This window comes from Vipera ursinii, assembly GCF_947247035.1.
Source record: "Vipera ursinii genome assembly, chromosome: 1".
In the NCBI taxonomy this organism is placed as follows: domain Eukaryota; kingdom Metazoa; phylum Chordata; class Lepidosauria; order Squamata; family Viperidae; genus Vipera; species Vipera ursinii.
The window spans coordinates 212,795,322-212,821,897 of NC_139512.1; the positions used below are offsets into that span (position 1 = coordinate 212,795,322).

Genomic DNA, 26,576 nt, shown 5'->3' on the forward strand with positions numbered 1-26,576 from the left:
GAGCAGCCAAAATGGAAATGAGCTGTTAAATAAAAACGAGATAAATTTGATCAGTAAAAGTTAAAATGCAAAACAATATATGAACGGCTTAACAAGCAATCACAGCTCATTTATTTCTACCGTCCCTTTAGAATTAAACCATTTCAACCTGAGAGCTAGCCATCCATATCAGACAGAAGCAATATGAATTTTCTTGAGAATGCAATCTACAGTCTTGCTACTAGTGTCCGGATTTGTCATTCATGATCATCTTGACAGCTGAGACAAGGTTTTGAAAGATTGGGGAACTGACATCTAGCACTTCTGGAGGGTACCAGATTGAGGGAGGTTGAGTTTGAACCATCTGTGAAGCAAGGTCACCATATTTATTGAACTGGAGAATGCCTGCATGTTGAAACTGACCGTCAGCAGAGCTGGAAAATACAGGGCCCTAACATACTTCACTCTCCAAGATGTGTGGATTCTTTCATGAGATTGTTTGATACGAATATTGAGGAAAAAGGCTAGCTATTGTGTAACCACCGGTCTCAAATACATGAATGAATCCCAATTGGTTATGCATGTTTTGTCTTTCAGGTTGCAGTGAAGCAGGCAAATCTGTATTGACTTTGTTGGCACTTGCCTAAAAGCAGAGTTAAGGCAGTCACTGACTGCATACCCAGCAGCATCAGTATTGTGCTGAGGGGTGTCCTGTACAAGTGGTATGCTTTGTTCACACACTTGTAAGATCACATGCTCTTCAAAACCCTTCCATGTGAACATTTGATCCTCTGAGAAGTGACAATCTCAACTAGCTGAGACGTGACAGTAACTTCCCAATTCATTAAGACATCTGGCCTCTAATCAACTGGTTCCCTAGATGAAAACCGTCCCATGTGCTGAATTTACACCTCTACTTTTAAGTAGGGTTTTTATGACTTGGTGTTTTCCAGCTGATATTGGGGAAGGCCTTTTTTAATACCCCTGTTAACAGAAGTTGAAAGGATACTATGCTGTGTGGTTGGTCTTTAATGTTTGCTTTTCATTTCAATTAGCGGAAAAGAGAAAGGAATGGCTGAAGAGTTTAGTCTTCCTTATTCTTTATTTAGCTGATCACCAAAACGTACATTTTACCAAAATGGGGCTGTCTTCTGTTCTTAGTACCAGAATCCAGAGAATAAATAGAATACCTGTGTTTCAGAAGATTGAATTCATTGCCTTAATACGTTTAATATGAACAGTAATCTGTAACATTTACTGATTCACAAAATAATCCAAGTAGGCTACAGTCCAGAATATTTCTCAAAAAATGAGCTGTAAATTGAATGTATTAGGATTTGCTGTTTATGTGTGCAGTGATATAAGTATTTTATTTTATTTTAAAAAGCTAACTCTGGTGGATTCGCTCATTCATTCTCCTTTAACATAACCTGAATACTTGAGTTTATTTTATTTCATTTAGCATATGGCAATATTTGAATGATGTAACATTTTAACCTCTACCAGTCGTAAGCCCGAGCAGTAATCTTTAGGTAAACCAGTTCTTGCTATTCTTATTTAGCAACAATAAGACATAATTTCAGGAACCGCAGGTAGTGTTAGAAACTCAATCTGAGTAAGCCTGAATCAGTGGTGGCTTCTATAGTGGCAATATCTGAGGCTGAAAAGCAGAAGTTGGTTCTAGAGATCTTTTCAATGGAGTCACACAATAAGCAATGGCACAGGGATGTATGAGCCAAGTCTTAAAGGCTATTCTACACCTATTTGCAAGAATTAAGGAAGGCGCCCCCCCCCAATGTACACAACACATTAGATGTTGGAAAACTGCAGGGGGTAGGAATTGAACAGTATATGTGAATCTGTTTTCATTGCCAGAACCAATAACTTAGCAGACAAGTATCCCATGACTTTGCAATTTCCCTTAATATAAAAATGTTATTTTATGCTGATTATTTCAACAAAGAAACAGTGATTTCTCCATAGGTCTACGACTTCAGTAATTTATTGCCTTTCACACGGCAATAATTTTATTTCTGTATCATTTTAAAATGCATCTGTCATCCATTTATTTTTAACATGACACTTCAAGTTTGGAATAATATTTTTTTCTTTTATGCATTTCAGAAGCTTTTCTTATCAGCCACAGGAGCTAATTTGATGACTGGATCAATTTTAAAATATATGTATATATTTTAAAAAGCAGGTTTCCAAAATGTATCTAATGAATCTGATATTTCATGCTGGAAATTGGGATTCCTCCTGGAATCGGATGGCTTCTAAAACTGATTTCTGGCTTGAGTTTCAGAAATGTCTGTAGGGTCCCATTGCAATGACACAACTTGCTATTATTCATCTATCTGGCATGGGCCTTTGTGAATCTGGTTGGTGTTTTTGATTTTCTCCAGATGATTGGTACTATAGCTTACAATTTTTTAACCAGCACAGTCATTGGCCACAGTGGACAAAGCTGCTGTGGCTCAGGTGTTATTTGTCCTGCTCTTTTTTTCTAGCAGAAACTAAATGTCTGCTCAAAAGTTGGATGGAATAATCAGAAGTTTATAATTAGGCCTAGTGTTTGTACTTGGAAACAATTGGCATAATTACTTTTAAGGTTATGACATCTAGGCTCCAAAAATCCAAATGACCAGTAGGTGGTAGCAAAGAGATGCAGAAAACTACAATGCTTTGCTGCCTTCCTGTGGTCATTCAGGTCTATGCAGCCCTGCTTTAAAAGCTCTAGGTTTTTCTACAAACTTGATTTTCAACCAAATGCAGTTGACTAATATTAATATTGTATTCAGCAAGGGAAAAATGAGAGAAAAGGAAACCTGAATTTTATTCTTTTTGATCTGATCTCTCAAGCTTTGATGAACTCACACATCAGACTGTGGGCATGTAATCATAACTTCTTTCTTCAAAAACAATTGAAATTGAAATCTCACAGACACATACAGCAGTCTTAGATCAACTATATTAGCAGCTGAAATGTTCCAGAAGCATACTTTGAAAGAAATTGTGCAGAAAAAAAGTGCTACTAGGCTAAATAAGCCAAAAATTAGGGTTAAAAGAATATATAACAGAACTGAGAACATATCCCAGTTTTCCAGGTGTTGGAAAAACTACTTGCAAAATCTTGCAGGACTTTGGAAATATTCATTGGGATTTATACGAATATTTAGTAGATGATCAGTTAGATGGGTGCATAATAGAGGAAGGAAGAAAACAGAATCAAAAGCATATTTTCCACTAGGTCTTCTGGATTATTCCATGAGGTTGAGGTAGAAATGTTAATCTTTTCATATATAGACACAATGTTCTGCTTTCTACAGGCTCCCAATATATTTTAAAACAAATTTTAAATTGCATATCATTCTAATAATTTCTAAACTGTGAAGAATGTATAATAAAATAATTAATATAAAGCAAATGAAACTAATCAACAAAACTTTATCAGCCAACAGGCAGGCCTGACACAGAGATATATCTTTGAAAGATGCGAACGATTGATTGATTGATTTGATTCAGTCCATTTATATACTGTATACTGATTTAAAACAAGACTTGAAAATTATAATAATGAATAAAATATACAGCAGGTAAGATTTTTAAGAAAGCCAATCAATAACAACACAACCATTAAATGGGCTCAGCTACAAACCAGACTCTGTAACACACCAGGTCTTACAAAAGGCCAGCAGGTTTGAGGCATGCTTAATCTCTGGGTTGTGCCAGATAATACTCCCAAAGGACAGAACCCAGAGCATCTCATTATTCTTGATGAAAGTTAGAGTAGATACAATAATAGAAAATGTCCTTTTCTGTACTCTATAGGCCTTCACTGATAATATATAGGATGCATTGGCACTTAGGAAATCCCTGAATTAACATTCCAGTTCAAATCAGACTTAAACTCTGGGTCAATCTCAAAGAAAGCCCCCACCCCCATGCAGAGCATCTCCTCAAAGTGGATATTAAAAATATTAGAAAGGGGTACTGGCACTAGATACTTTATGACAGACTAGACTAGACTAGACTAGACTGGAATAGAATAAGAATAGAATAGAATAGAATAGAATAGAATAGAATAGAATAGAATAGAATAGAATAGAATAGAATAGAATAGAATAGAATAGAATAGAATAGAATAGAATAGAATAGAATAGAATAGAATAGAATCATAAAGCTGGAAGGGACCTTGGAGGTCTTCTAATCAGGGCAGGAGACCTTATACCATCCTGCACAAATAATTCTCCAATATTTTCTTGCAAACCTTCAGCAATGAAGTACCCATAATTCCAGGAGACAATCTGTTCCATTGATCAATTCTTCTCTGTTAGGAAATTTCTTGCGAGTTCCAGATTGGATCTCTCTTTGACGAGCTTCCACCCACTGCTTCTTCTCCCTACACTTTGGTGCTTTGGAAAATAAGATGACCCTCTCTTATCTATGAGAGACCCTCATGGCAGACAGCTATCCTGTCACCCCTAAGTCTTCTCTTTTGTTAGGCTAGAAAGACCTAGTTCTTTTAGCCATTCCTCATACAGTTTAGTTTCCAGACCCCTTATCATCTTTGTTGCTTTTTTCTGCACTCTTTCTAGGGCCTTAGCATTTTATTTTGAATCACGGTGACCTGAATTGGATGCAATATTCCAAGTGTGGCCTCACTAATGCTGTATAAAACTGTAGTATAGCTTCTCGTGATCTTCATGCTATCCCTCTGTTGATGCCAAATATTCTTGCCAAAGAAGCTATTTGGGTTTCTCTATCTAGTCTGGAATTATATAAAAATAGAAATCAAATAAGATCTTGTATTTTGAAGCATACCTTCAGTTGTTATTTGAAGAGCAACAATATTTGGAAATGGTTTTAATATTTTGTTTGTGTGGTTTATTCTATCACAATGTATTTTTGGAGAAGGATTTTATTATTTACAATATTGTTCTTTTGTTGGCTATAAATCACCTTAATTTTGCAATGCTATGCATGATAACCTCTTAATCATAAGACTAGACCTATTTATTCAGAAGTAGATCCCTGTGGAGTGTAGTAAGATAGGTTTATAATTCCATTTTTATTTCTGCCTAAAAACACATAGAATTGTGATTTGCTACTAATCTGACATTACTGAATGGAAAATAAATGTTGACCCTGATATAATTACCTAATAAATATGCTTGGGGATGCTGAATGCAAATTTGCAGGGTTGCTCTGAAGAGGAACTGATCTTTTCATGGCTGCGAAGCTGGTTAAAAGATCAAAGACTATAAATCTATCAGACTCTAAAATGCAAGTCACCTGCCATCATGTTGAAGAGAACAAACCTTGCATTAACACATTGGTGCCAAAGACTCAAATTAGGTTGAGCAGGCTGAAAAGGAAAGGCCAAAGACAACATATTTATCATTTATTTAGAGTTGTTGCCTTCCCAATTTAGTCAGACAATAGGATGGGAGTCTATTAGTCAAGAATTATTTCTCCCTAAATTTGTCAAGTCACCTACCAATAACTGTTGGGGACAACTGATGAATAGAATAGAATGCTGAAAATACAATGATTGTAGGTATTAAGCTATAAAGGAAGGCTGTAATTTATACTAAAGTATTATCCATTTCCAAAATGCTATGAAATATAGAGATAGGATTTTTTTTTTAAAAAAAGGTTCCTTCTGTATTTTGTTGAATTATTTAATATAGCTAAAAGCAATCTGTGTAACCATGAATATACATCTACTTATATAATTCTTTAAAGATATCTTTACAAGCTGGAAGCAAATTTCACTTTTATAGTTAAGACATCTGTATATAGTTTCTCAATTGCCTCCACACAGTATATGATCTTTTAAAGAAAATCTAACTACTATTTCTTTTTATTCCAGCCATGGCTCTGGGATAAGATGCTTTCTAAGGAACTGGAATACATCTGCAGTGTAATCCCCCTCTATGTTAACATGCATGCCAAGAAGAAATCCCAATTCATTCTTACTGGTTTGTGTATACATATCACTATTTAGGACCCAAAGATCAATAATTTTAAAGGTCTGTGTACCACTGAGTGATTTTTTTCCTCTACCAGCTGAACCTACACCAGGGGTAGGCAACCTCAGCTCTTTTGTGACTCATGGACTTCAACTCCCAGAATTCCTGAGTCAGTTGACTCAGGAATTTTGGGAGTTGAAGTCCATGAGTCATAAAAGAGCTGAGGTTGCCTACCCCTGACCTACACTATAGCAAGCAAAGGAGGGGGAGTTTCAGAAGCATCTTCATTGCTTGGAAATCAGGGACCCATCCATTCAGCTCAACTGGCTAGAGAGGAGAGCACAATGTTAAGAGGCAATGTTTAAATTTGCTAAGCTAAAGTTGCTTAGCGATTCTTCTGGGAAATATATGTTGATTTTTAAGGGCACATAGGATGCAGAAAACTAGAACCCATGCAGTAGACATGAAAAATACTGTAGTGGCAATGCAAAGTGCATTTTTCTATGATCAATAGTTACTTAAGAATGGAGATAATTTGGCAGTCATTCAACCTCTTCCTTAAATAACCCTGTTTTACTTGTGGATAAGCACCATTTTTATGGTAAACTCTAGATAAATGAAATGAGTATAGTTCTGTACATACTGATATGGCCACCTTGGTTAAAACCTCAATATGGTGTTGAGCAGTGTGTTTATGAAGATTCTCAATCATCCAAATCCTGGCTGTTCCAAAAGTGTTTTTCAAAAGGTAACTGGACTTTCTTGCTTTTTTCCCTGAAAAACGTTTTGCTTCTCATCCAAGAAGCAAATGTTTTCAAGGAAAAAAACCAAGAAAATCCAGTTGCTTTTTGAAAAGCACCTTTGTTGAGCAATATCAGCCTTATCAAATATTTGCAGTTTATTTATAAGAATAGGGTTTCCTGCCTGAGCAGGGGGTTGGACTAGATGACATCCAAGGTCCCTTCCAACATTATTATTACTATTATTACTATTAATAATAATAATTCATTAGACATGAACCAGTCAACTGAACATTCAAATTGACTGGCGCTGCTGGTTGACAGGGGTTGCTACCAGCACCCTAGGTATCAACCAGGTACCTCCTTAAAATGTAAGATGTTCCAAGTAGCGCAGTTTTTTGTAGCATTGCTGGAGTTATTGCAGGAAGCTGCAGTTTCTTGATGTACTGTATTTTGCAAAGGTTTTGGACATAGTTCCCAGTGCCCCGATGACAATGGGTATCATTGTTACACGTTTCATCCATATTCACGCAGTTTCAATGGCCAGGTCATGATTTTTGTAATTTTCCCCAGTTCTTTTTCTTCGACTCTAGCATCTCCTGGTACAGCAATATCAATCAGCTGCATGCTTCAGTTCTCTACAACTGCGATATCTGGCGTGTTATGTTCCAAATGGTGATCTGTATTCAAAAGTCCCACAAGATCTTCACCCTCCCATTCTCGACAACTTTTTCCACCCTATGTTCCCATGTCTTTTCAGACACAGGCAAGTCGTATTTTTTACACAATGCCCAGTGGATTTATTATTATTATTATTGGTTATGGGGGCTTCGCCCTTGTCCCCCAAAATCCAGCCTTCATTGCCTAGCTGGGTAGGTTTTTCTCCTGTTTTGCTGGCACTCACACAAAAATCACTGACTTTCAACAGTTGTACCAATATACAAATAAGATGCAAAATTAATTTGTTCTCTTTCATTGTTACCCTTATCCTAACACATCACTGCAGTACTGCCGGCATCATATTTCTCATGATTTTGATCCATTTCCATTCTTTTTATAGTTTAGTTCTAGAATAGAGAAGAAAACCACTTCTGGAAGCAGGCATTTTTGCTCTCTACAAACAGTGAACAAATCTGAGAATTACTCTTTTTGAGCAATTGATTCTTTGTTTCCTTCCTATGGAAGGAATTTATGTGTTTATGTCTTTTATTGCTGCACTGGTATAAAAAGAAATCTAACTGCAGTTTTTTTTAGTCATCTGATAAACCATTTTATTCCTAAGGGAACAGGCAACTTGCAAAATATTTACTGTGTATCTTTTAGAGGAAATAATCATCCACTTTTTTTTTTTTAAAAAAAAACAAGTTGTTCAAATTTGCAAAGGGAAAAACAATCTTGTGACCAATTTCTACTTATAAAGAGGTTATCTTGAAGCCATCGCTGAGAATTTTAGCATTAGCACGGTTGGAATAAAAAGTGGAAGATTAATGGAGGAGCGGTCACAATCAAGGTAAAAATCTTTTCATGTCTAAGGAAGTGTGAAGCCCTGCTATTTTGCATCAACAGATGAAAGGAAACCACAGTTAACAATATTACTAGATCTGTTATAGACTAAGTGCTACTGGTGAACAGTAAAACACAGTGCTAGATTTAGCACTTTGCCCATCAGGAAACAAATACTTTCTATTTCTATCACTATTTAAATGAGGAGGCAGCTATTATCTGTTAGTTTTATTCAAGCTTTCCTTTGTTGTTGAGCACCAAAATTTACAGCTTAAAATCATGGACCTGTACAATAAAACAAAACAAAAAATCATAGGCATTTAACAATTGATATTGTTTTTCCCTAGGTTTATATTTGTATTCAAACAAAACTCAGTTAAACTGGGTTAAGAAATTCACTGAGAAGTTTTCTTGGCATGTTAATAAAATATTTGTTATTTTGCACTCCTGTTTTCCAAGATTAATTCTTCTGCAGTTTTCTGTTTTGGGTAAAAAGGTCACAGCATTTTTTTATAATGTATAGAGTTACAAAGAATGATGTGTTATTTAGCATTATTTAACTGTACGTAATATACTTATGCATATTTAAGACAATCGATATAGCTTTAGGTTGAAATATGTCAAATTCTTTTTTTTTAAGATATATTTTAATAATTTCAACAAAAGTAACCACTGGAAAATATTCTGCAGTCTAATGTGCACTACAAACACCTTGACAGATTTATGAAATCTACATTTATCTTGCTATATTGATATTTGGCTGTTCAAATTTAGCCTATAGAAATGGTTGGGATGACATGGGGTTTACTCATATTAATCTTTCCAATTTAAAAAGAACGTTCTTTTTGGCAAGGGAGTATTGTATTCCTCATGAAATTATTACCTGAACTGGAAACAATATTACACAGCCTTAGGCTAATTGCTTTAATGAAAATTAAAGTCGTATTTATGTTCACACACACTAAAATCCATCCATTTTATGGTTTGCCCTTTCCTCCTTCCTAAGGACTGAGAGAGGTGGCTTTGGGCCTAAGGCAGGACTAGAACTCCTGATCTCCTAGCTTCTGGCCTGCTTCTTTAAAAAAATAAATCCCAAGACAGTCCATCGAAACAACACCTTCTAAAAGTGTCAAATAGCACTTGATTTACAACAGTGTATCACATTTAGAAGGGGGATATACTGACTCCTGCATTGTTGTATCACTGTAATTTGCAAACCTATGGGATAAGCAGTATTTTATCTCCTTCTTGCCACTTCAGGCTAACACATGTTACAACTAAATAGAAAAAGGTTTCTCTACCGTGGCTATTTTTTCCAGTGGCCTTGTTTCATACAGCAGGAAAGTAGAATAATAATAATAATAATAATAATAATAATAATAATAATAATAATAATAATAATAATAATAATAATAATAATAATAATTAATAATAATAATAATAATAATAATAATAATAATAAAAAGTTGGAAGGGACCTTGGAGGTCATCTAGTCCAACCCCCTGCTCAGGCAGGAAACCCTATACCATTTCAGGCAAATGGCTGTCCAGTCTCTTCTTAAAAGCCTCCAGTGTTGGAGCATTCACCACCTCTGGAGGCAGGTTGTTCCACTGGTTAATTGTTCTAACTGTCAGGAAGTTTCTCCTTAGTTCTAGGTTGCTTCTCTCCTTGACTAGTTTCCATCCGTTGCTTCTTGTCCTGCTTTCAGGTGCTTTGAAGAATAGCTTGACTCCCTCTTCTTTGTGGCAGGCCCTGAGATATTGGAACACTGCTATCATGTCACCCCTCACCCTTCTCTTCATTAAACTACACATACCCAATTCCAGCAACCGTTCCCTATGTTTTAGCCTCCAGCCCCCTAATCATCTTGGTTGCTCTTCTCTGTACCCTTTCTAGAGTCTCGACATCTTTTTTATGCCATGTCGTATTGCAGGGATACACTTGCATTATTTTAGAAAAATCTTATGAATTTGGCATTAGCTTTGTGAACCTGGGACATAATTCAGCTATACTCTAGTACTTTTTCTCTCATGCGTTCAGTAAAAAATAAATAAATTCAGTGAGAATATTTTCAACCATTTATCTAATGAACTGAGTAGAAATTCAAAATGGCTCAAATAATTTTGCAGTTGGTTAGGATTGTCATATTTAGCCATGGTTTGTCTTAACCATGATCTATAGAACAGACTTATAGGGACGCGGTGGCTCAGTGGGTTAGGACGCTGAGCTTGTCGATCAGAAGGTCGGCAGTTTGGTGGGTCGAATCCCGAGTGCCGCGTAACAGAGTGAGCGCCTGTTACTCGTCCCAGCTTCTGCCAACCTAGCAGTTCGAAAGCACGTAAAAATGCAAGTAGAAAAATAGGGACCACTACGGTGGGAAGGTAACAGTGTTCCGTGCGCCTTTGGCGTCGTCATGCTGGCCACATGACCACGGAGACGTCCTCGGACAAGCGCTGGCTCTTCGGCTTTGAAACGGAGATGAGCACCGGCCCCTAGAGTTGGAAATGACTAGCACGCATGTGCGGGGGAACCTTTACCTTTATAGAACAGACTTACAAAGAGCTACACTCACATGCTAAGCTGAATATAATATTTTAAACAAACCACAGTGGCTGGCTTTATAGATTGCATTAAATCAGACAAATTAGACGACATAGTACAACATGTGAAATCAGATTCTGCATCTTTTTTAATAATTTATGTGCTCATATATTGTGAAAAATATGTAGATTAGACTGTCACTTGCATTTACAATTCCACTGCAAGAAACATCAACCCTGTGAATTAACATTTTCACCCTTTTCATGAATCAACAGTTACCAAAGAGATGCATTTCTTCCAATTCTGTGTATGTTAGAAAATTGGTATGATTTGCACCTTGGTGTGATCACCATCAATATTAGGCACTGCACTGTGTGCCAAGTCTATTCGCTCAAGTCCCATATCTTGACCAACAACAGGTCTCTAGAACGGCCATTGGGGGCCATTCCAGCCTGAAGTAAAAGGCCACAATTTGAACTGGGTACTTTTGGCATGGAAAGCATGCATTTTACCAGTAAAAACAGAGCTTATCTACAAAAGACAGAAAGCTGATCTAAGTAAGATTAGAAATAATATAGTACCCAGAATCAGGGAAAATTACTAACATTACAAATACTGTTATTTAAAGAGAAGGCATTCTTAAACACAACTATTTACAGAGACAAACTCCCCTTGACTGGACTAACTCATTGAATAAATATTGTTGCAAAGTATTTGCATCTAATTAATTCATTTAAACTACTACTATTTAAAAGTACTGCATGTTTTTAAAAAGGCTATATGAAAGTCTATTTAAAAACCAGATTACATACGGTTACAAATGAAAATCTTTATGATTCTAAGACCATGTGATCCCAAGTTAGAAATTTGGGCAAAAGAGAAAGCAAAGAGCAGACAAAGTACTAGGTTGTAGCAGTCCCCTCTAAGTTAGATTTCAATTCTAAAGGTATCTTACAAGCATAATTCTAAATTGATATTTTGACCCCATTTTACCATTTCGTAATTCTGCTACTTAAAACTCTGTTGCATATGTAGAGATTGATTCCAAGACCGGATCTAGAGTACTATTTAATTTGGACCTGAAAATCTGTAGCAGAATTGTACAAAAACATATATACTAACCAATCTGTATGTGTAAAAATGTCAGCAGCTTTGCCACTGCCACTGATTAGCAAGTTGTTCCATATTTTATACTCTGCAAAAAAAAACACCCCAACATTATGATGTATTTATTCTTGAGTTCATGCTATTGTGGTACGACTGATGCAACCACTCGAGCAAATTATTTAGGAAGACTTCAGCCCAACTCACAGCAGGTTGAAATTAGAGCACGTCACTACAGACAAGTTGCTTGAAGAACTTAATTTGCCAGTCATTTCATTTCAGGCACAAGCCCTCTTTCAATCTTCTACCACTCACAATTATGGAACTTATTAATTTAGAGGACATTTAAAGCGTATCAAGACATTTGAGACGTTTGCAGATGAAGACATCAGGGAGGTGGGAGCAGGCAGCTCTCAACTGCTCTTCAATCTTTGCTTTAGCCTTTCAGACAGAGGCAGCGGACTCTCAAGCCACATGTCCAAATCGCTTCTGGTCTCCTGAAGACAAGGATCGAATCCACATTTGGAGAAACTTGGAGAACTGGAAAGAGGGAGAAGCAGATGTTCTTCTGTTGATAAATCAGTGTTGAGTAATTTAAGGGCGTGCTCATCTTGGCCTTCTGCTTCTGGCTGAATTTCAAATGCCAATTTCTTGTTGTCCCTTTTGCCATTGCACTTGTCCTTCAGCTCAACCACATGAGTCTCTCTTTGCTGTTTTGGGATCCTGTGACCCTTCCACCTGCCTTCCGCATTTTCACTATCGCTGTCCTCAGTGCGATAACCATTTTGGCACACACTCTTCTTAAGGAAGCTTTTCATGATTCTTGGCACAGATTTTTTCCCAGTCTGACAGTTATCTAGGACTTTATTTGACCTAGATGGCAAAATTTGCCGTTCGTTTTCTAAGCAACTCACTTTTAGCGCTCCAGTGCACAACCTGAAAGAACTTCCTGAATCCAGGACTTTATCTGCTGCACTTTGTGGATTCTCAGAACTTTGGAGATCTTCTTTATAGTTCTCCAAGCTTAGCCCCTGCAGATGTTTTTCTAGTAACATCACATTTTCAATTTCCTGAATGCTGTTAGGAGGAGACGAAAATTCTTCTCCAGGTTTGGAAGTTCTCTTTATTTGTTCTTGCAGTTGTATGGCGTTTAACAAAGGCACATCTTTAGCTTTGGGGAAAGCTTCTAAACTTTCCATAGTGGCTCGATCTTTTAAAGACATATCATTCTTCTCTTTAGGAAAGTCTGTATTTGAAACAGAGTAATCTACACCACTGAACAGACTGGGATCATGTGGTTCAGAATCTGAATGCTGGGTGAGGATATTGGCTACTTTGCTGTACGGTGGACAGCACAGCTTTAAAGAATTATTGCATAGGCCAGACTCAGATTCTGAATACCAAGGGAGATTAACATTCCTTGGAGAAATGCTGAAGGATGTCCCTTCCCAGTCAATGCCACTCAGCTGCAGATCAATATTTGCAGAGGAAGCCGTAGGCTCCTTAGCAAATAATTTTGTTGGTGAGATTAAAGAATTAGAAGGCTTATGTTCATTTTCTGTATTTTGTGGAGCAAAAAAGAAGTTGCTTGGCTTTCCTAATGCAGTAGAAAAATCTGCAGAGCCTGGTAAACACAGAGATTCACAGCTCTTTTTGGGAAATTTCTGCATTTCAAAAACAAGCCTAAAATCAGATTTTGAACCTTGGCTGGGATTATTTTCACACGCAGGTTGCAAGTTCAGGTCAGAAAAAGTATCTTCTACTTTGCTGTCCCCTGCTAAGCGTTCTTTCTCTTTAGTTTTTTTCTTACCTAAAGCAGCAGCAGCAAAAACAAAAACAAACAACTTGTTAAAAACCATTTTTCAAAATTCGAGATGAAGTTAAAGAAGCAGCGTGGTTTTGATTTTGTAATCAGGCTATTGTAAGCTAAATGGTTTCATTTAAATCTTATCAGGGTGCAGAAAGTTCTATAGAACAACTGGCAACTTGGCAAGCACACAATGACTATTTAAGATAGAACACAGTAAAACCAAACATGCAATGTTTTCAGCTTACTTTTCTTTTTTTCTCTGCCAATTTTCAACTTCTCCATTTGATACAAAGCAACCACTTCAGGATAGGCAGCCTCAAAGAGAGTTGACTCTTCTATTGTTATTAGAAAGGGATCTGCAGGCTGATCCTCAGTTGCAGCAGCGTAATGATCTGGAACAATGAAGCAGAGGAACATACTTTTACTAGATAATTACAGATTATTCCCTCAGTTATTCAGATATTTAGGACTGAACCTGGGGTTACTAGGCTACAGAAACCTTGTACCAAGAAAGGGGCAAAGCCAGAAAGCCTGCATGAATTATTTTATGGAGAACACAGATTCCCAAGTTTGATATTATTCTGTTTTTTATTTTTATTATAGTTTCAATTATTATTTACACATTGTTAAGCAAATCTTGTGTGTTTGCTTATTTCTAACCCACCTCTCTTATTTTAACAAAGAACTCAAAGCGACAAGCATATTAAAAATACACTTTCCTCCTCCTCATTTCTCCACAACAATTTAACCTGTGAGGTGAGTTATGCTGACGGTGTGACTGGCCCAAAGTCACCTAGCTGCCTTTCATGGCTAAGGCAGGTACTTGAATTCACGGGCTCCTGCTTGGTGCCTTAACCACTAGATCAAATTGGCTCTCATGTATACAGGTAGTCTTCGACTTACGACCACAATTAAGCCCAAAATTTATGCTGCTAAGTGAGACATTTGTTAAGTGAGTTTTGCCCCATTTTATGACTTTTCTTACCACGTCTGTTAAGTGAATCACTGCAGTTGTTAAGTCAGTGACACGGTTGTTAAGTGAATCTGGCTTCCCCATTGACTTTGTCAGGTCGCAAAAGGGGGTCACATGACCCCGGGACATTGCAATATGCACCAGATGGCAAGCAGCCAAATTTTGATCACCTGACCGTGGGGATGCTACAACAGTTGTAAGCGTGAAAAATGGCTATGTCACTTTCTTCAGTGATGTTGTAACTTCGAATGGTCACTAAACAAACGGCTGTAAGTCGAGGACTACCGGTACTATACATGGAGAAGTATTATATCTCTACTTCTCAACATGCCCATCTCTTAAGAGATTGCCCAGTAATTACTAACCTGGCTTTTGCCATATAATTTCAAAACAGGGAATTCCATTTCTAATCCGTGTCTTGATTATCCTGTAGAAACAAAAGTTAAGAAAATGGCAGTATTTTAAACACAATGTGGAAAAGTGAAGTGAGACATTTAAGAACTAAGAGGCCACCGTGTTTGACCATCCTGCAGACAAGGGCTGTTTCCATGGTTCTTTAACATTTTCTGGCCATTCCCATGAGCTGGAGTACTGTACAATTGTGTGGGTTAAAACATGTACCATTTCTCTTTGCCTCCTGATCAACCCTCTCTCATAATCATGATGACTATGTGGTTGTAGCAAGGTGTGTCACCATGAATGAGAGAGCATCATAGAGAAAAGGTTCCCACATGCCTGGTTTGCGTAGGATGTCTTTAGAAAAAGGGCAGCAATGCAATTATTACCTTTGCATTATTCAGTGTTGATAACTTAAAACGTGACTACCACTAACTCGTCCTTCCTTCCACTGCTGTTAAGTGTCACTTCAGAGTACCTCAGATCAGAGTTCCACAGGCCATGGATGATAGCCACAACCCACACATTCAAGATGATTATCTATGTTAGTTAACATGGCCAAGCAGGATAAATATGAGTTGCGCTCTATGTTTCCTTACATAGATAGAGCCGTGGTGGCGCAGTGGGTTAGAATGCAGTAGTACAGGCTGACTCTGCCAACTGCCAGTAGTTCAAGGCTGACTCAGCTCTCCATGCTTCTGAAGTCGTATGAAGACCCAGACTGTTGGGGGTAATATGCTGCTCAAAGAGGGCTGTAAAGCACCGTGAAGTGGTGTGTAAGTCTAAGTGCTGTTGCTAAATCTGCCTTCTTTAGCTTTCCATCCTCCTGACGTTGTATGAGGACCCAGATTGTTGGGGTAATGTGCTGACTCTGTAACCCGTTTAGAGAGGGCTGTAAAGCACTGTGAAGCGGTATATAAGTCTAAGTGCTATTGCTATTGCTATCTGAAGAGCTTCTTTGAGGTCCCCCTAGACATACTTTCCAGCTCAGTCTATCTCGCTGTTGGGATCACTGCGGACATCAACCTTTATCTTGCTGTTCTTTAGCAGTCTTTGGAAAATGGGCCAGAATCCAGAAACTCATGTTGATACTCTAGAATTTCTAATCTTTGAACTGTGTACTATAATCCTTAATGGTTTCAAATGTTGTTTTGAATTGTGGAATATTTTTTTCTCTTGAATCTATGTAATGTATTTCAACAGACTTAAAACAGACACACTGGGGACTCTTAGCTATATCAATAGCATGTTAACTCCACAGGTGGCATTCTTGGACTAAGGCAGCAACCAACACCAAAGGGAGAGATGGCTTTAAGAACTAATTATAGAACTAATTACCTCACTAGCTGTGTTCAAAGCACAATTAAACAGACAAACAGTCTCATTTGGACTCCTGCCCGGATCAGCAGGTTGATGGTCTACATAATTCCTTCTAATGTTCAATGTTTGTTACTGAAAATACCATGCGGTATGCAGGTCATTTTATTCAAAAATGAAAAATGCAGAATCAGGAGGCACAGAACAAAAATGTTTTCCACTTCCAGGGACAGATATAAAGCAAAACAAAGGGTGAAATCTAATTAAATTATAAATTGGGTTACCGCAGGGCCTGCAGATGCTTTGGATCAGTATAACCAGACTTCCTTCTGTTCATGTCATAGTAAGTCAGAAGGCTACACAATTTCTCACAGGCATACTGCTCGGTCCAGTTCATTTTCTTGACAGCGAACCTCTATTTGAAACATGTTGGGAAATTACAAATACAACACAGATGAAAATATCTACTGAACAGCAGCAGCACTGATTCTCCCTGAAGAGTTGACGCATTTAGTTTGAAATGTCACGAACTTTTAAAAAATGCCATAAGGACAGAACAGTCACCTTAAAGTAATTTCTAGGCCAAGTAGACATAGAATACAAAGCAGAGGAAAACAAGAGGGCTGTCTGAAGACAACCAGGCTATAAAATCCACTGAAGTGCTGTTCCCAAACTCGTGCCCTTTATATTGGTCACAACAGTCAATGAAGGTAGGAATGTTAGCAGCCCAACATCAGGAAATCTCAGTTGGGGGAAAGCTATTATCTGCACTGGAGAGCTTTCAGGTTGGCTGAAAACTTTGTCTTCTAACCTTCGTTCTATTCAGGTTAGGCTATATATCTATAATCTATATCTATCTATCTACCTAGATAGATATAGATATATAGGTAATATATATAGACAGACACACACACATACACACACATACACACATGGCTAAAAAGTGGTGGCATCCAGACCTGTAAATGTCATATCTGGTTATTTAGTTGAAACTGAGGATATTGACATACACCAGCATAATTCCATCAGCACAAAGCATAGCAGTTAAATCTCTGCTTCTTTATGCAGTAGAACACCATGCAATTCTACACTGAAAGCAATTTCCAAGAAAGGGAACAGCTGCCCTTCAATGCATGTTTTAAAGCAGAGGCTGTACAATCATCTCTTGGGGATGTTTTAATTTGGTTTCCTTTACCAAGAGAAGGTTGGGCTTAATGGACTAAACTGTGTTCAATATTGAGAACATTTGCAAGGTCTTAATACATACTTGAAAAGATAATAAATTTGGCCTTTGGCACCCATTTAATTTCACTGGTTTGTCTTTGCTGATGAGATACTCTTGGATAACCTTAGCAAAGAAAAGGAAAAATAAGGCATTCATTATCTGTTTCATTTATAGAATAAGATACTTGAGGGAGATAGCTATAGGATAAGCGTGTGCATGACTTGCAAAATTACCTCAGGAAAGGGAAAACCTTCACATGCCATGGCTTTTCTGAAAATAAAATGCACACATCTCAGATCTGTGAATGGCAAAGAAGCCTTCTTTAAGCAATTCAGAGCAAATTATATGAAAACACACCTACTTTTTAATACCTTCCTCCACTAAGCTTGGTTGCTGCTTTGACTCAGACGAGTGCCTGTTACAGGGGCAGCAGTAGTCAGCATCCTGGGGCTCACAATATCCTACACTGCCACAGATATGACATCCTGTGTCCTCATGATCTTTATAAGAACCTACAAGAAAAAGAAAAGAGGAATACAGGCTAAACATTTTTCTTAAGAGACAAACCTGTCCCATTTTTGTGCATAATGTATATATAATTTACATGATGTATGTATAATAGCAGAACTGGCAAAAAATGGAGTGCCACTTTCCTTGTGCAAGCAAAAGAAATTAAGACATATGTATTTATTTGACCTATAATCCAGTTTGATTTAGGGTGGGCTACATAGTGCTTTCTCCTCCTTCCCCCCACCCAATAATCTTTCGATGAGGTAGGTGAGATTGAGGGAAAATAATTGGCCAAAAACACTCAGTGACCTTCCCTGACTGAGGGTAGCCTAGCCATTGATCACCTACTCTTAGTCTAATAACTCTAGCATTACACTATACTACACTGTTTAAGGGAGCAAAATATTACCAGTCAAGCCAAAACTTTTCAGTTCAATGTTCAAGTGGGTTCACATAATGGCTTGCTTGATTTGGGCCTAGATGTTGTTGAACTCAGCCACTGTAAATCATGCTTTAGGCTAAGGCATTTATTCTCCCAGACTTTTTGAAACAGTTACTAATGAACAGTCATCTTTCTGATGTGCACATGGACTATACGACTAAATACAATAATTTTATTAACAAGTATATTTAAAATAAAAGGGTTGTATTGGTTGTTCCGAGTTCCTTTGCTTTCTGAAAAAGTAAAAGTCTTGCCATACTTATCAAAGTATTCAAATAAATAAACATGTGCTTCATTCAAATATATGGTTTAGCAATGAGTTATTTCATACATGAGATCCAACAAATTATGATTAAGCAGATCATGGTTCAGAGTAGTGTGAAAATCCAAATAATAATTCAGATACAATGTTGAAAGAGAAAATTTAGTTTTTTCTGCCAAAGTATCTGAATATTATCAATTAAAGACTCAGGAAACTTTTTTGTAACATAATTTAACCTACAGTTTTGTACTATTTGAAGTCCCTGCAATGCAGCATCTGGATGATATATTATTTCTTTTTCTAGTCTGAGGGAAATGGTTTATTCTTTTACCTGAAACTGATTTGTGCTTGCTCTTACTTATCCAAACTAGATGTTTGTCTTTGTAGTTTCATGCCATTTTAGCATTTACAAGTCTTGCTAATTCATAATTCTACTATATGGCTACAGTAGGCATGAAACTATAGCTTATTGTTGATTATGCAGGAGCCCAATAGTTTGTTGTAGCATCTGACAGAATATAAAGTCCAAATCAATTCTACCACACGGAACTGCTTTGACCATAGGCTGTTAATTTTTCTTTTCAGAAGACAGGATATAGTGATCACAGCTCATCCTAATGATAACCTATCAGTCTTTACACACCAGGGTGCCTAATTGAAAAGACTTCAATACACGGAATCTTTTTTTCTGAAGGTAGGAACTGACTCACCTGGATGACGACACACAGAACAGTGAAGTGGTTTTTTAGCTGTTGATACTGGGACATCACCAGATTGCAAATGGTCTTTCCAGGACTCAAATCTAAGAGAGTATTGAAATGGTGATGAATGTACAGCGCTGAAAAATAATGCTATCTGTACACATGATGCACATACACACACACATTATAAATCTGAATCATGCAAAGGATTTGCTTCCTGGAAGAAAACGTAAAGGAGAAAATAGGAGAGACAATTTAAAAATAACATAAAACATACCTTTGCAGTAAACTCTCTCCTTTTAAAGTTTTGATCAACTTTAAAACCTGTTCTTTTCCTACTCCAGGAACTCCCTTTGAGAACCAAAAGAACAAGCATTTTGACAGAGTTTAGATAAATGTATAAAATATACACTATAGTTTCAAAACTGCCATGGGTTTCAATCAAGCTATGAAATAAGTAATTGGGCAAACATTATTAAGACATATGGTGGTTTTGGTGAATACTTTCTATAGTAATCAAAAGTAAAATATCACTTCATGAATGGGTGGCCACGTAAGTCATATATATAAATGAATTGCCAAATATTTATGCTACATTATCCATAGCTGTATCGTGCTGAGAAAATGGTCACCTCTTAACAGGACAACTGATTTTTTTTAAAGTTGGTTTACAGGTACGTGGACTGTGAAAATTTGTAAGTAAGCCTTTTTTCTGAAAATTTGAAATGCAGGAGTCAAAATGACATAAAAACAAAGACTTCAGCAGACCAGACAAGCAGAAGTAAGTCTGGGAGTAGAATGGTCAGGTTATATAGACAATGTGAAGATCGTTTATACGTATCTGAAAGTAAAAGTGCTAAATTCAGAGGAAAATGGTGCCTTGCTATATCCCCCAACTGTAATCAGTGTTATGCAAATAATCTGAAGCATTTCTTTGCCCTTAAACACGAGGACCACCTGTGATTTTAAGCAGTAGAGGGGAAAAAAAAGCAAATATAGTATGGGAAGACAGAGGGATAAGCAATGCCTGAGGAAAAATTCTCCATGAGAATTTTGTGTGAGAAGGGAGGGGAGGACACGGGGAGTTCGCTGGGAAGCTTGTAGGGATAAAGTCAATGAAGAAATGGTGGACCCTATGCTAATCCCTTTGCATTCCCTCCCACACCTGGCTGAAGCCACTTATGTGCCTGCGGGGAGGGGCAGGGGGAGGGGAAGGAGGGAGGGAGGGGAGGGAGGGAGGAAGGAAGATTTCTGATGCTCATGGCCAACTTCCCACAAGGAAACTCATTCAGAAAACAGACAGAAGTTAGGCAATGCTCCTGCTTCCACTGATTTTTCGCCCACCATTCTGTTTCTCTGTTAAGATGAGGAAATATCTCTGAAATAATGACCCAAGAAGTCACTGGTTGTATTTCTCACTAAATCCAGAGAACAAACCCAGTGTCTGCAGAGTGTGCACAAGTCAGTTAAAACCCACTGAATGTCCTCAGAAGATTCAATAGCAGGCAAATGCAACAACAAACAAGAAAACCCCACCACCAAATAAATAAAACATGGACTAACTAAAAAAAAAATATTGCTTCACACCAAAGGAAATAATTGCAGCCGAGTTTGACTGCAAGCTACCAGTACCATAGGAGAGCGTTTTTGGAAATATGGGGTACCCTATTTCTTTAAGATACTTTTAAGGTGGCTCACATCAAAAGCATGTGACAAATGGCTCTCCTTTACACACTGCTGAAATAATATTTTATAGTCAGCATGACTAATGCTGTGGTATAATAGAAGTTGCAGCCCAACAATCTTGTAAGGGCTCACCTCTGGCTTAGATGGTTTATCTTTCATTTTATGTTCACAAAAAACTCTGTAAAGCAGGCCAGTTTGAAAGACAGTGAGTCCTAGCTGTAGAGAAACTTAAAAGAACAAAGGGCAAACACGCAAAAATAACACAGACATTCAAGGGGAAAGCAAATACTGTCCCACAAAAGCACGCTGATATAAGAATGATATATTGCCACAACCCCAGTGCCATCAGTTACACTGTGACAAGGTCAAGGTAAGATGCCTTTTAAAAAAGAATGTGCAAAGAGTGATTATAGCAAGAAATTTTCTTATGTAACCAGTTGATTGTGTTGCTGAAACAGTTTTAAACTAGGGCGCTCTTCTGGGATTGCTAAGAAACCTAAACCAAATTGGCCTAGGCCAGGGGTAGGCAACCTCGGCTCTTTTATGACTCATGGACTTCAAGTCCCAGAATTCCTGAGCCAACATGGCTCAGCTTGGAAACCTCTCACTTTCCTCTCAGCATGGCTGACTCAGGAATTCTGGGACTTGAAGTCCATGAGTCATAAAAGAGCCGAGGTTGCCTACCCCTGGCCTAGGCCCTAGGGCAGGGGTAGGCAACCTTGGCTCTTTTATGACTCATGGACCTCAACTGCCAAAATTCCTCAGTCAGCTGACTGAGGAATTCTGGGAGTTGAAGTCCATGAGTCATAAAAGAGCCGAGGTTGCCTACCCCTGCCCTGGGGTAAAGGGAAGGACAAAGATATTTTGAAATGAACATCTAGCACAGGGGTGTCAAACTGCCGGCCCATGGGCTGGAGCGTCACGGAGAAACCACACCCATCCCATTTTCGGCAATGGGAAAAAGTTCCGATACGTCGCACGACGTCACGTGACGTCGTGGGTTTGATATGCCTGATGTAGCAGCTAAGCCCTAAAAAAAATGTAATTGAAGCAGATGTGTCAACTTAACAAGAACACATACTGGGAGGGCTGCTTTTATCAACTCCTTTCATTTGGAAAAAACAGTCAGAAAGATCAGGGTTAAACGATCCCTTCACATGGAAGAAAACCCAGACAGAATCCAGCAGGAAGCTTTGCCAAAAACCTAATTTCTTCCACAAAGAAACTGAGATTCTTGATTTGTGGTTAACAGAAGGTTTCAGATCCAGCCAGTCTCCCTTCTGAAAGTATGGAATCACTTTCAAGCAAGTGTCCTTGGCAGGAAAAAAACATGGTGGCTGGAAAAATAAATCTATTGTACAGGAAACCCGCATAAGAAAACATTTAATGTAGTAGAGTAAAACGATTCTAGAACCTCTTCTCCTTCATGATTTTTGGTTTATATTTATGGTTTTAAGAGATGTATGTGCTATGTTGTTTTAGTGGTTGTTTTACTTGTTGGTTGGGAGCTGCCCAGAGAATGCCTGCCTGCCTATCTATCTATCTGTCTGTCTGTCTGCCTGCCTACCTAAATTAGCAATATAAACATTAATGTGATTGTTTATGTGATTGTTTAGTTACCTTAGGAAGATAATCACAGCCAAGCAGAATTGCTAATCCGATCAGAGATTCTCTGCTGCAGCCTAGTTTCTCTTCAATATCAGATATTACGTAGCAGTCAACATGTGGGTCCTGTACGGAATAGAGTAGGATAGTGATACTCCCTCTTAAATGTTTCATTTTTCATATGTTTACTAGCGATACCACAACCATTACTGAATAAGTTTGAAAATACTTGTTCTAAGGAAAACTGCATCTTGACAAACTATGGTTTGCAGACATTATGGTGCCTTTAAAGAGGAGCTGAACATAGAATTTTTTTCAGGATACATTCAAGCAATCGAGGATGAACTAGCTCAATCTTTCACAATCCTGAGAAAAGGCACACAAAGTAATCACAAATATGTCTATTCAAAATTCAGCCCCACTGATCTGAAAACATCTATCCAAGAGTATTTAATATTATAGTTACAAAGAGTAAACAGCAGCGCTTTGGGGAGTGAGGTCAAAATATTTTTCTGAGTAAGACAAAGGCTATCAGAGACTCAGGTGTAGCAAAATTGACTTGTTAGATTACAGAAAGGATAATAACTACATTTATTAATGACTGGAAACCCCTTATAGGACATTTTGCTGTGAAAAAAAAAATGATCTTGTGTGATTCATGGGTTTGATTAGAATGTGTAGACTATGGAAATAAAGAAATTATGCTGTAATTTTAGAGTGGATAAAATATAAATGTAGTTGTAACATCTATTAAGAAGAATGGAAGCCACTTCTTTATAACTATTTGTTTTCCTTTCCTTTTCTCCCCTTTTCCTTCCTTCTCTCTATTCCGCTTTGTACTTTCGCCCCACTTACTTATCACTTTCTTTTCCTTGCTCTTCTCTTTCAAAATGTGTATTGCTTATTCTTTAAAAAAATATTTAATCAAAAAATACACTTCCCCCCAAAAAAAAGTAGCATGCGTCAAAAAAATGCCCAGTAAATTACCTTGATGTTCATGGTAAAATTTCGATAAACTGTTTGAGCGCCATAAAGGAAGATGTCTCCATCATTGGTGATGCACCCATCCACATAGCCATTTGCATTCAGATAGGCACACATGGCCTCTGCTTCTCCAGCTGCTTGAATCCATGGTATTCCCAAGCACTCCAGCAGTTCAAGGCACTGAAATGGGAAAAAATCCCATTGGAAGAAGCAATGAGAAATACCATTGGGATGAACAATTCATGGCTGCTTTTCTGCTCCCTTTCTAATAATGTTTGAGGTAGCCAGGGCCACATTGGTATGGTTTCTTGACAAATTTCAATGGCCAAATGCATTAAGATTGGGACAGCCTATACAGGTAGTCCTCAGCTTACGGCCACAAATGAGCCCAGCATTTAGGTTGCTAAGAGAGAAATTTGTTTTACGGCTTTTCTGGCCACGTTTGTTACGTGAATCATTGTTAAATTAGAAACATGGCTGTTAAGCGAATCTGACTTCCCCATTGCATTCAAATGTAAATCATGTGACCATGGGGATGCTGCAATGATTGTAAGTGTGAAAAATGTTCATAAGACACTTTTCTCAGTTCCATTTTAACTTTGAACTTTGGTCACTAAGCAAACTGTTGTAAGTCGAGGACTACCTGTATTCCACTTATAAGGTATAGAATCACTTATGCAGTAAGAAGGTGGTGTATAACTTTTAAGGTGGCTCACATCAAAAGCATGTGACAAATGGTTCTCCTTTACACACTGAATAAATAAATAAATCTAAAATGTGAAGATATACTCCCCCAAAACCCGCTGAGGTAAAACCCGCTGAGGTAAAACCTGCTGAGGTAAAACCCGCTGAGGTAATCTTTTGAACATTCTTCTTACATACTACCATAACATAAAATAGGCAACCCCTGCAGCCAAAGAAAATCCCTGACCGGCAAAGGACTTCAGGTTTTGAAACCTACTGAAACATAAGCCACCAGCCTTGATGAAGCAGGCAGGAGAGCAGCATGTGTCCAATTAATCCCACTGGATTGCTCTCAGGCAACACAAAGTCTGCAAAAACTAGCATTGGTTCAATAAAACATACTAAATATTGATGCCTTCTCCTGTATGAACCCGATAACTGGCCCTATTCAGCATCCTGTAAACGTAACCCACTGTGATAGCTTGCCTCTTTCAAAATAGATTTGAAACGGGATCTCCCTTTTTTTGCAATGTCAGGCTTTTTCGATGGTCCAAAGCGAGCTTCTATTCTCTTCTTCACTGTGCTGGTTTTCAGTTTTGGGAGATCTCCCTCCGTGACAAACACCAGATGGATCCCCATCAGTGTTAAAGAAGAGACACGACAATAAAGATTCCTGCGGTAAGAGAGTGAAGTTAAATAGTATACTTTATACCCCTCATCTTACATCTCAATAATCAATTGATTTATTCCCATGCCTAAAATATTGACATTTTCTCCAAAACTATCAATACAAGGAAACTGTATATTCTTGGCTTCCATTGTATCTCCCTCAAAATCATTCTTTTAATTAGAAAACAATTTAAAAGATAAAGGTATCAATGACACGTGCCTGACAAATTCTCAAAGATGGTATGAGATAGCTCATGGCTCTTATTTAATCCACATTGTAAATCCTAACAGCATTTGCAGAGAATGCCCAAGTCCATGCAAAATGAGCATTACCATATGCAGAATTCTTTCTATGAGCACTCAATCATCTTCTTTGGGGCCTCTTACAGTGAAATTAATTCATTATTCCCCAGATTGAAATTATACTACACCTTATATCTTATATTTTGTAAAGCACCCAAGAGAAGTAATATATCTTATATATTATATATCAGTACCTTGTTATCACCAGCACTGTACCTACCTAAGATGCGGGTTTGTAACTATTCCCACCATCTTCTTAACTGCCTGTGCTTCACACACCCAGAGACTTAAATCAACAGCTAATGTTTTTCCTTTAAGACTGTAGAGAGGGACATGTTGCTTGACAGGTTCCAGGATCTGCCACAGGCTAGTTACTCCCATGGTTCCAAATATTCAGATGCACTGCCTGCAAAGATCAAGATGGAGGGATGGATGGATGGATGGAATCCCACTGAAATGATTTAAGATAGCTAAACCAACCACAAACTCTCCAAACAACAAACAATATTGACCCTCCAATTCATCCCAATCTGACACATGCTTGTTATAACATTATAGGCATACTCCTTATGTCAGGGGTCTTCAAACGTGGCCCTTTTATGACTTGTGGAGTTCAACTCCCAGAATTCCTCAGCCAGCCAATGCCGTTATTCTGTCCCTATCCCACAAAAGGACGGCGGCAAAGATTGGGGAAAAGCATAAGGCTGAAAATATGAAACCTGGGCTACTGATAATGCATATTCTCAAAGGGTAAAAAACCAATCTGATTGCAAAGAAAATCTCTCTTCAGTTCCATAGGATTCAAAGACCGTCTCTCATAAGACATTATTATTAATCCCTCTAAGATTTTTTTAGCAATTACTTGGCAACTGCTACTAACTTAAAAAAAATAAACTTAGTAGATCAAAATGGAAGAAGTTATTGCAATCATCTTTCTACACCAGACATGTCAAACACAAGGCCCGGGGACCAGATCCGGCCCGTGAAGTGGTTTCTTGTGGCCCACGAAGCCATCCTGGAAACAGTGAGGGAACAGCCCCCACTGCCTTGGCCCTGGCCCAGAGACCCTCCTCCTGCCAGAGACCCTCAGATCTGTCCCACTCCTGCCCAGGCCCCCATAGGCACTCTTGATGTGAATGATGTAGAGCTGGCCATGCCCACCCAGTA

General features: G+C 38.0%; 1 protein-coding gene across 1 annotated transcript; it reads right to left on the bottom strand.

Annotated features, from left to right (window-relative positions):
* Window positions 1–10,893: 10,893 nt before the first annotated feature.
* Window positions 10,894–25,790, bottom strand: GEN1 (GEN1 Holliday junction 5' flap endonuclease; the record flags this gene model as incomplete). The annotated part of the gene is made up of 13 exons (XM_083350290.1): window positions 10,894–13,652; window positions 13,898–14,044; window positions 14,991–15,052; window positions 16,623–16,753; window positions 17,606–17,686; window positions 17,797–17,833; window positions 17,925–18,075; window positions 19,488–19,579; window positions 19,756–19,829; window positions 22,785–22,895; window positions 23,757–23,933; window positions 24,924–25,110; window positions 25,630–25,790. 13 exons carry the CDS (start codon window positions 25,788–25,790, stop codon window positions 12,256–12,258), a joined length of 2,808 nt encoding a protein of 935 aa, XP_083206416.1. The 3' UTR covers window positions 10,894–12,255.
* Window positions 25,791–26,576: the final 786 nt, after the last annotated feature.